Below are 10,869 nucleotides of genomic sequence, written 5' to 3' on the forward strand. Positions count from 1 at the left end.
TCTAGTTTTCCTAAGAAAAAAGATAAGAGTTTAGCTAGCATTGCTTAATGTCTGCTGGTAGATTACAAGTTAGTTTCATTTCACTTTATGTATACACTTATTAATAGTCCTGTAGTAATGCTTTCTGTGAGCTTTGTAGTATACTACATGTTATTAAGGATTGCAAGACAGATGTAGTCAATATTACGAGAAAAGTGTATTGGCTGCTTGTGGTTTTTGTGTATTTTCAAGGCAGCACAACAGAGGCTGGGTGTTTTCTCTCAAGAATGTTCCTTTGGAACTGTGACAAAATCACTTTCTTTTAAGTTACTGTGAGTTAAAGGAGCTGTGTATTGGGACTTATTACTTTTTTTAATGCACAACATTATTGTCACAGTTTATTACTGTGACAAATGCTTTATTGCTTAAACTAGATTTTAAGGTACTTATTCATGTTTTCTGATTTAATATAAAATGTGTTCAAGCTTGCCTCCGAATTAAGCTATTCACATTTGTCTGCTTGCCCTCCTAAATGTGAGTAGCGGCTAAGTCAAGAATAAAACAACTTTCTGCAGCTTCTGCAGACTTTCAAGATCCATGTTTATTGTTAGACATCTTACAAGCTTCTAACTTAATGTAGTATGTTACTGGGATTGGAATATAGCCATTAATTATCTTGTTGTTAACACCTCTCATGCAGAATTTACAGGCTGTAGACCAGATTAATCTTGTTTTGAAATAGCATTTCTATTGAAAGAACTTTTATTCTCTTTGAGGAATTGATGTCATGACCTCATATGTTAAAGGTTTACGTATCAGGACAAGTTTAGCTGTTTCTTTTAACCTTCTTAATTGTTCATTCCATTGAAATGGGAACTGGAGTTATCCTTCTTATTCCTTTATTAAGTGCTTTCTAACTTGACTGGTTTTTGAGAAAGTTGCATTTTCTTAAACAGTATATTATACTTGTTTGCATCTTTTTCATATCTAATAAAGGTTTTGTCAGAGCCTTGGAGGCTGTCAACGAGTCAGACACCACAGCAACACATTGATCTAAAGAAGAACCCTGAGATGATATGCTGTGGCGGAGGATTTGGACCAGTATGTTTGCTAAATACCCTTTTAAGTACCCCTTTAAAAACCCCTTTAAGCTAAGTACCCCTTTAAAAACAGTTTTATTTTGAATGTGCCAGTCTAACATTCTCAGATCTGTAATACGCAATCAAAAAATCATCTGTAATTGCACATCAAAGGTGCAACACATGCTTTTAAATGCACGTGTTTAATGCTTTCCCATGATGTGGATGTGCTCAGGAAAATTTGCATCACCTCTTTCTCATATTCCACTACAAGAATTGATTATTCTTAAGGAAACACACAGTTGTCAAATGTGGTACAGGGGTTCTGTGGCAAAGAGATCTGATAAAGTGGGGGCTTTTATCACATTAGTTATGCACAGAGCTTCTGTGCATCAGGCTGTTATTACAGTGACAAATGCCTTATTACTTAAAGTAGACTTTTGGGTTGGGATTTGTAAAAGTAGTTATACTTGACTTGTTCTTCATATTTCCTGATTAATTAAAAGATGTGTTCATGCTTTTCTCCAAATTAAGCTACTTACATTGTTCTGCTTGCCTGCCTAAGTGTGAATAGTGGCTGAGTCAAGAATAAAACCACATTCTGCAGCTTCTGTAGACTTTCAAGAGACTAGTGTATTGTTAGAGATTTTACAAGCTTCTGACTTGCTGTAGTATTTCACTGGGATTTGAACATGGCCATCGATAATGATATTGTTATTAACAAGATCTGGTAAGCAGACTTTATGGGGCTATCGACTAGATTAATCTGTTTTGAAAAAGCATTCCTATTGAAAGAACAATGAGAGGGGTCACAGGACTGCTCTTTGCCACACAGAAATTGTGATGACAAGTACAACGTATTTTGCCTGGTTTGTCAAGCTGCAAGTTACTTTTTTTGGTGGTTTCTTCTCTCTCTTTAATTTATTTATTCATGTTTCTAATGCACCTTTTGGTAGTTCTTGAAGTTGGAATGAGTTTTAATTGCAGTATCAAGGAAGCCTAGCTATTGCAATGCTGCTCATTCATGAGAAACTGGCTTGCTCCAGCAGATTATAAAGTCAATATTTAGAATCACCCAAAAAAGTGTGATTTTGTAATAGGATAGTTTTTGGCTGTCGAAATTTCTAACACTTTTTTTTCCTTTTGTTTTTGCTAATGCTACATTAACTGCTCCCTTCTTATTATTTCTTTAGTCCTCTAATTTCCTTCCTTCAGTGGTCTGCCTTTCCAAATAACCCTGCTTACATTTCCCTTCATAATTTCTTGTATCTGTACAAAAGCTGTGCTTCAGTTTGCTGAAGTAGCCCAGAGATTCAGTACATCATGCTTTTTATGTGTATGTGTTACTGGTTTTGTTTAGGTTTTTTTAAACACGCTGTAGAATTTAGCCCTGTAGCACTAATGGAGAGAAGACTATCAGTCTGCTTAGCAGCAGTGGCAGCAAAGAGGTTATAATCCTTTGAGTTAGGAAAGAGAAGGAGGAAGGTGGCAGCAGGTTAGCCTATATTTACTAGGCATACTTTAAATATAACATCAGACTGAAATTTGGGACAGGTAGTGCTGCTAATGTTGAAATCAGACCAGAGCTCTGCTCATGATACAGGTGTTCAGAATCATACTCTTGCTGTAGAGTTGGATGACTGCCTTAGGGCAGGTTTTCATAATACAAGACTCGTATAGTCTGTATTTGTGTTTGTTTAGATCTTCAGTGATCCTGTGAAATAGGATGTTTAGGTATACAACTGAATTATTTTATTCCTTTCTACTTAAGCACTTTCTACTGTAGCTGCTTAGGACCAGACCTTGATAAGAGAAGGTCTTTGAACAAGTATTCTATTTCAAAATACTAAAGCTGGGAAATATTACAGACATATATTCAGAAAATGTTAATTCCGTGAACTTTAGATGAGGCTAGTACTGTTCCCTTAAGTGGAATCTTCAGAAATGATGCATTAAATGTGGAAGCTTAATTTTTGCTGGAGGAGAAATTGCAACTGATTTTAAAAACCACATAGTAAGAATCGTGTAATTATATATATAAGATAATTTAGGAATGGAAAGAAAAATAAAAGGTTTAGAACTTGTTTTTTCTCTTCTTCCTTCCCCTAGGTGGCTGATGATGGTTATGGTGTCTCTTATATTATTGTGGGTGAAAATGCCATCCATTTCCATGTCTCCAGCAAAATATCTTGTTCTGAGACGGTAAGAGTCGGTCCTTTCCTATGGTTTAATAAATCTGCTTTGATATCAGTTTATAAAACTGATCCAGCCGTTATCTAAAAAGTGTAGTAGCACTTGCAGCATACAGTTATAATATGTTTTTTCTATCTCAACGTATGCTTTTTTGGTTTTGTGGGTTTTTTTGTCTCCACTTCTATAAATTTAATAGCTTTATGAACCAAGGAAACAAGTGAAATGTTATATTTCACTTATCCTTTCAAGCATAAAGAAAGCATGAGGCCCAAGGTCATCTTTACACAGGTGTAGTTTCCTGTAACTCATGTAAAATGACTCATATCTGTCCCATAAACAGCAAGATGGGTGTCTCCTGTTTTTATTGCAGTTTTGCTTTGGTTTGTGTCTGGCTGCAGTTGTAAAGACAGAGTAAAATGTATGCTCCCTATTATTTAAATCTTCTTGCTTTAAGTAACACTGAAAGGAGCTGGTCCATAAGTTGTAATCGGTGCTTGAGAAACATAATTAATCAAAAACTTATTAGAGTAACACCTGTTATTAGAATGTAGAAGATGTCATCTATTCAGTGTCCCGCTGTTGCGGAGACCTGCTTTGAGAGAGCTTCAGTTCATCCTTCCCCTTTAGACTTTTATGATTTAATAAACATGCTGAGTTTGTTCAGAATTACATAGCTGAACTAGTTTTCCTCATTTGACCTTAACTTGTCCGAGATATCTTGGTGCCTTTGGTTAATCATTAAAGATTAGGAAATAAAACTTTGTTGTCTCATAGTTCAAGTTGTTCTTCAGATGCCTGTCAGCTTGTACGTTAAATTTCCCAGTATTTTTTACTTATTAGTCAAGACAAATGTCCATACAGAAAAAACAGCATTTTGTGTGTGTGGCCTTGATATCAGTAGGGTCTTTATAGTAAGTCCTGTAATGGAGCTAATAATTTATATTTTTAATCTTAATTTTTTCCTTGTACCACTCATCTGATGCTTAGAATGAACAGAACAAGTTCATAGTTTGTTTATACTTAGATAATTGTGACTTTTATTTTCAATACTTCATGTAATTTTTCAATGGCAAAAGATTCAGGATTCTGATAGGAACTCAAATACAAAATGTTTTTCTTTGCTCTTTGAGTACTTCTAGGTCATTAGTAATACACTTTCTGAACTCTCTTTTGTTTTCTGAAAATTAGCTTTTGCAAGATCTTGTATAAACAGAACAATACCAAAGCTCATTATTTTAAGTAACAGAATGCTATAGAAGCATCTGATTTCAAAAGGAGATGATCTCAGTTCTGTCTCTGGGAAAGTAAATGCATAATGAAAAATTCATTAGTCAGTAATAGCATAAACCTGGATTAATTTGTGTGGCATTAAAATTTTTGTGGTTTAAAATTCCCATTTTATGGTAAAATACATGCCCTAATTCTGTAAGTTCGAAAATAACAAAATGTTAAAAGGTTCCTTCTTTTGCCTAAAAGATAAGTGTTGATTGACTGTACAAGTCTTTGGTTTTGTGTTGTGTTTATTTGTTTTTAAAGGATTCTCATCGTTTTGGAAAAAACATCCATAAAGCAATGGCTGACATCATGGGTTTATTTAACGTTAGTAAAAACTGTACCAACTGATTTGCCTTACTGGTGCCAAGGAATCTCCTGTTGTTGGGATGAGAACTCTTCTGAACAGTGAATGAGAGCAAGGTTTGTCAAACAGTAGCTGGCAAAGAAACTGAGTCAATACCACCTTGATCACCTATGAAAACCTTAGCAGTGTATCGAATGTTTCATTATTATTTTTTTTTCAGTAGTTTGGAAGAGTTTATTTCCACAAAGGATGACTTTTGAAATCTTTTATGTTTCTAGGGATGACATATAGTATCATGCATGAAGTCATGTATATTCTAACTCCTGCAGTTTTCTCTTTATTTGTATACACTTGCTCTTTTTTTACTTAAAATTAGTCTACTTGTATTTCAGAATCCAAGGGATAAAACACACCATCTTAAATACTAGAAAAAGTTTGATTTGCTATGTATTAATAGCAGAATGTTCTTCAATGTATTTGCTGCTTTACGTCAATGAATGACAAAACTTGTGGCTGTTTACCTTCACTGGTTTTTGGGGTTGTGGTTTTTTTTTTTTTCAAAGGTAATTTCTGTAAAACATACCAAAAAACCCCACCCTGATATAACCCACCATAACATACCAAGTTGTAGAAATTTTTGTTTCTTAGGGAAAAAAAAACCACTGGGTAGTGCTACATTAGGTAATAAAATGTGCTGCATTTTTCTTATTACTTATAAGCATTTTTGCCACATCGTTGATTTTAGTTTCATCTAAATAAATAGACCTGTGTGCTTGTTCATGCGAGTGCCTTAGACAAGAAAGATCCTAAACCCAGGGAAAAAAAGCTTATGCTGGGAGTTGGTTTTACATTGTCTTAGTGGTGAAGGAGGTGAAGTATTAATAATGCAGATCTAGTTTTCAAACTCTAAGTTAGGGTGATGTGGCAGAAGTAGACTTGAATATGTTGCCATGTGGTGCAGTTCGGTTTAAAGCTCTAATGAAATGCTCCCATCTTAAATGGCAAAGATCAGTCCCCATGAAATGCAGGAGTAACTTTGTTTCAGGCCTACAGATACTCATGTGTTTATTTTGTTGAATCGTTATTGGTGGTCATTTGAGATAAGAGTTTCTGGGTCCCAGGGAACGTCAATTTATTTAAATGCAACCTCCTGGAGAGTGTACAAAGCAAGGCTGCCCGTAAAGGCTGATCAATGGCAGTTTGCCTGCTTTCAGCCTGGAAGGACCGACTACTACATTGCCAACCATCTGCATGAGAAGGGCAAACTGTTAAAGCTGTGGAAAATAACTCCAGAATGGGAAAATCCTGGCCTTCTCAGATCCCTCCTGGGAGACACTCTTGGTCAAGCACAGTTTCTGAAGGATACAAGGAGGAAGGCGAAAGATAATGCACTTGAAATGGAGCATAATGTTTCCAAGTGCAGAAATAAAATGTCTGCTACAAAATGGAGTAACTTTGTGTGTGATGCTTCTCTTCCCCAGGCGTTATAGGTGTGGTTGTGTTTTACATCCTGCAGTGCAGTAAAGTGTACCTGTCAGCGCAAAAGTTTGGTTTTTTGTTTTGTTTTTTTATTATTTTTTAGATACAAGGTACATGGTGTTTAGTAATATGGTGAATGCTGCTCCAGAGCTATGCTGATTTTAAAAGGTCTTTGGGCGCTGATGTAAAACTTCTCATTAGACTTTGAATGTTTTCTGGCCAGTATTTCTAACTGTCTATGCCTCTTCATGTTTGTGTTGGGTTTTTTTTAACTCTGATCAAGCTATATTAAAACACCTGCATATGTATGTTTGAGGTGGGAAACCTCAAAGATCCCAGATGCATACTCAAGCAAATGCGTGCTTACATAAATGTAGGGGACCATCACAAGAATTGGCCAAAGACACTCATTATTTGATTAGGTACAGTGTGTGGGAAAGGAATCTTGGAAATAAGCCTTATTGCGGCTGGGAGGCCTGGCATTTATCAAACTACTGCAACAATTTTATAGTGATCTGTGCTTTTGGAGCTGCAGAAATAATGCACTGTTTTTGCAGAGTTTTTTTTTTTTATTGACCACTGACCAATCTGTGCTTAAATTAACATTAGGGCATATTAGCTTATAGGGTTTTCTTAAAAAAAAAAAAAAAAAGCTTAGATTTGACACTCAGGTTTTAAATGTTTCAAGTTTAATTGTAGTTAGTGCAGTTATCAATGCAATTTTACATTCTTAGAGAGTAAGTATAATTGGCACAGAAAGCTGTTTTGTTTATTGTCAATGTTTTAAACATATAGTGGTGTTAAATGTATCTCTTTTTTTAATTTGGGATATATCATAATTCCTAAACAAATAAGACTTTATTTCATTTACTTTAAAATGTCAACAGCATGTAAATAAAATATGCTTTTTGGATGTAAATCTTTGAAATCCACAGTGAATGTAGGCTATTAATAAATAATTAATTTAAATCTTGGTGTTTAATATTGTGTACATGCAGTAAAACTGCTTCCTTTTTGCTCAGAAGCCATAGGAATGTAACTGCAATTACCTAGATTTGAATGAACCTTCTAGTATGGTGTACTTATAAAGTAAAATGTTCATATTCCAGAAAAACTATCAATTTACTACTAAAACCTTGAACCACTTATTCTCAATTAGTGATTTGAGAGCTCAAAGTTAGGGTTGAGTAGGTGGTAAAAGTCAGGTTGGATGATAACAAATTGACCTGTTTATTAAATAGCAATGTGGAATTGGTGGAATACCTTGACTGCGTTTTCAAAACTTCTTATTTCAGCTATTTGATGCCAGAAATTGAGAGCGCATTAAGTGCATTTAGAGGCTACCATTGTCCAGGATTAACACCATTCCAAACTAAATATTCCTTTTAGGGTTGGGTTTTTTTGAGGGACTAAGGAAGTGTGTGCCTGACCTTGAAAACTGTGGTTCTAATTCAGCCTTTGTACCAATTGTTTTCTTGTATAAAATATATTAATTTAAGTTAGTTTTTTTATCTTGTTCAATTACTCTACATCTATGATTGGTTATTTACATCCAACACTCTGTCTCTATTTTCTACCATCTTCTGTGACTTCAAAAAATAAAATAAAATTTCACAATTAACACTACTTCGTACAATGTTTAATATCTTTTTTTATCTTCTTCCCAGCTCCCTTGCTGCTGTTTTTGGACTTGTGAAATCATTACTATTAAATCCAGTTAGGAATGGTAGTAGCAGTTTATTTTAGCAGTGACATATACATTTCTTACTAGTTAATAGGGAATGTGTTAATGAACAATTTTCCACGTTCAGTCGAAAGAAGAAACAATAGGTCTTACTTTAGATGAGGTTTTTTCATGAGATCCAAGTAAGTGCTGAAATGTTCCTGTGAAACAGTCTGTCTGCACTGGTTTGATGTTTACAGTGAATAATCAATAGAATATGAATGGTAAGGCAGTAGAGAGATAGTTCAGGCACAGAAAGCTAACATTGTTAAAATGTGATGTGCTTTATCTGAAGATTCCCAATACTTGAAAACACCTTTGAAATTGCATTAAGACTGGGGACTACTTTCAGACAGTTAAAGAAGTTTTTGTTATGGGTTGATTTTTTTTTTTCACTTTTTAAAGGTTCATGTGCTGTTTTTTGAATTGCCGTTTAATTAAAAAAAAAAAACAAACACCAAACAACAATAAAAAAAAACAAACATACAAAACCCACCAAATAGACTTATGTGGTAGAGCATTTTCACAGTCGTTTAGCTTGCTGCTTTTCTGGATGTTGCAGCCTTCACTGCATGAAAGAAGACAGTTATTCCAATTTCACGCTTCCTCTCTTAGAAACTGCTAGTTCCTGGTTTTATTTCAGACATCTCCCACAGAGGCGGGATACTGAAGTTGTAAATTGGTATATTCAATCTGAACAGAAATACTGTATGGAAACTTTATAGGCACAGAAATACTGATTCTATTTTCTTGTTGTATTTTCCCCTCTTTCCTTTGCTTGTTTTTAAGGGTGGCAATTAGAAGATGCATTTTATACTCAGAAGATGTTGCTGTAGTTGTACATGATGCATGGGATTAATTGGCTCTGGCTGAGATTAATGAACTCCTCTTGGGAAGTAGTGGGAAAAAACAGCTGTTAGATGAAACCTGTGAAAGGGGAGGAGAAAGTGTGGTGTTTCTTTGTTTTGTTCTGTTTTTTTCCCTAACTTCCACCAGCAGGGTGGAAATTTGTAACCAAAAGTGTAAGGAAAAAATTGATTCCAGTTTCTTCTTGGATTAATTGTATGGCACCTTATGGATGAAAGATAGCTTGAAAATTTTTGGGGTGCTTTTAGTTGCTGTGGGGTTTTTTTAACACACAAAATTTCCTTAAAATGAAGACATTAATACATAAAATTAAAAGTTCAGGTTCAATTTCTGCTTTAAAGGAAACCATCTTTTATCTTAAATGGCCACAGGTAGTGACCTGGTAAGTTTGTAGCGTTTTCTAAACTCTGTGATCTTAGTGGCACCAGGGTGTCAATTCCAAGATTTACAGAGTGAGTTGTAGAAAGGGCTCTAACAGCAGAATTGGTTGAGGTTGGAATGGAATGGTTGAGGTTGGAAAGGACCTCTGGAGGTCATCTGGGCAACCTCTGCCAGTGCTTGCTCACCCACACGGTGGAAAAAAGTGTTTCCTGATATTCAGAGAGAACCTCCCGTGTTTCAGCTTGTGCCCGTTGACGCTGGTCCTGTCACTGGGCACCATGGAAAAGAGCCTGGCTCTGTTGTCTCTGTGTTACCAAAGATGGGCCTCTGCTTTGTTTCTAAAATGATTGTTTCTTACAAACCTTCTTACGGTGTGAGAAAATAGCTAATTAGTGACCTTCTTACTGTGTTTAAAAAAAAAAAAAAAAAAGTCACTGAGCTGATGTTACAGGTAGTGATAATGAGGAGACAACCAGAAGTAGTTAATTACCAAGGATGGAGTAACAAGAAGTAGTTAAAGTAGTTAATCTATACATCAAGTATGTACTCCTGTACCAATTAGGATAGAGTTATGGCTACTTCAAAGAACATCCTTATTATCTTCAAGAAGTTGGCAAACTTACAGTAAACTTTTACCTGTTCTGAGATGACTCAATACCTTCAGAGGATAATGTGGGGAAGGGTCTCCTTACCCAAATGACCACCGAGACACTCACACTTGCGCAGAAGTGTTTTGCTGATGCAGCAAAATTTGATACACATGTGCAGAAAGACTGTTCAGTTATCCTAATGAATATGTAAGCCTAGGTGGAGTTATGTATTAGGTAGGCAAGATTATGAGCCTATTTTGTGTATAAATAATGGGTGAATATCTCTGGTAAGGTGTGCTAGATGTGTGGGTTTTTCCCCTAGCACCTGACGTCAAATAAAGCAGTATCTCCTCGCTAAACTACTTTTGGTTTCTAGGGCTTTTTCCTAGCCTTTCCTCATAGAGACCTGCTCCAGTCCCTTAGTCATCTCCATGGCCCTTTGTTGGACTCTCAACAGTACGTCCGTGTCTGTCTTGTCCTGGAGAGCCCAGCACTGGACCCAGTACTCTGGGTGCCGCCTCACCAGTGCTGACAGCGCCCTTAGACGTGGTTTATGTCAAATAACCTCTTAGTACTGGGCCCCTGGTTAACCTTTGACTCCTTGTAACGCGAGGTAACTTCCAAGGGAAATTATACTTCAAATACAGAACAAACAAATGAAAAAAACAAACCCACCCCCAAAGCCCCAGCCGAATGCTGTGTGGGCTCGCTGCCGCCTCGGGAAGGCGGGGAGGGGGCGGCTGGAAGCGGCGCTGTGGCGCGTGCCCGGCCGTAAAGGGCACGCGCGCTGTCGGTTAACCCGCCTCTGGCCGAAGGGCGGGCGCCGGCCATGGAGGAAGGTGAATTGCCGGGGGGAAGAGACAGAGACACGTCCCTCCGCTGAGGACGCGGGGCGGATGGGGGTGGGGGCCTGTCCCTCTCCCTTCTGCCCTGGAAACCGGCGTGGGGATAGCGGGGGCGGGGACGGGGGCAGCTGGAGCTTCTGTGAAGGGCCGGTCT

The 10,869-nt window shown here is 36.9% G+C and overlaps 1 protein-coding gene across 7 annotated transcripts in view; it reads left to right on the forward strand.

The window, feature by feature from the left end:
- Window positions 1–7,935, forward strand: part of CPT1A (carnitine palmitoyltransferase 1A) — a 42,426-nt gene extending 34,491 nt beyond the window's left edge. For all 7 annotated transcript variants that reach the window (XM_063331872.1, XM_063331874.1, XM_063331876.1 and 4 more), the window contains 3 exons: window positions 976–1,080; window positions 3,168–3,260; window positions 4,788–7,935. In XM_063331872.1, coding sequence (XP_063187942.1) covers window positions 976–1,080; window positions 3,168–3,260; window positions 4,788–4,874 — 285 coding nt within the window. In that variant the 3' untranslated portion in view covers window positions 4,875–7,935. The remainder of the gene's footprint in view (window positions 1–975; window positions 1,081–3,167; window positions 3,261–4,787) is intronic.
- Window positions 7,936–10,869: the final 2,934 nt, after the last annotated feature.

Source organism: Chroicocephalus ridibundus, chromosome 4, assembly GCF_963924245.1.
Source record: "Chroicocephalus ridibundus chromosome 4, bChrRid1.1, whole genome shotgun sequence".
Lineage (NCBI taxonomy): Eukaryota > Metazoa > Chordata > Aves > Charadriiformes > Laridae > Chroicocephalus > Chroicocephalus ridibundus.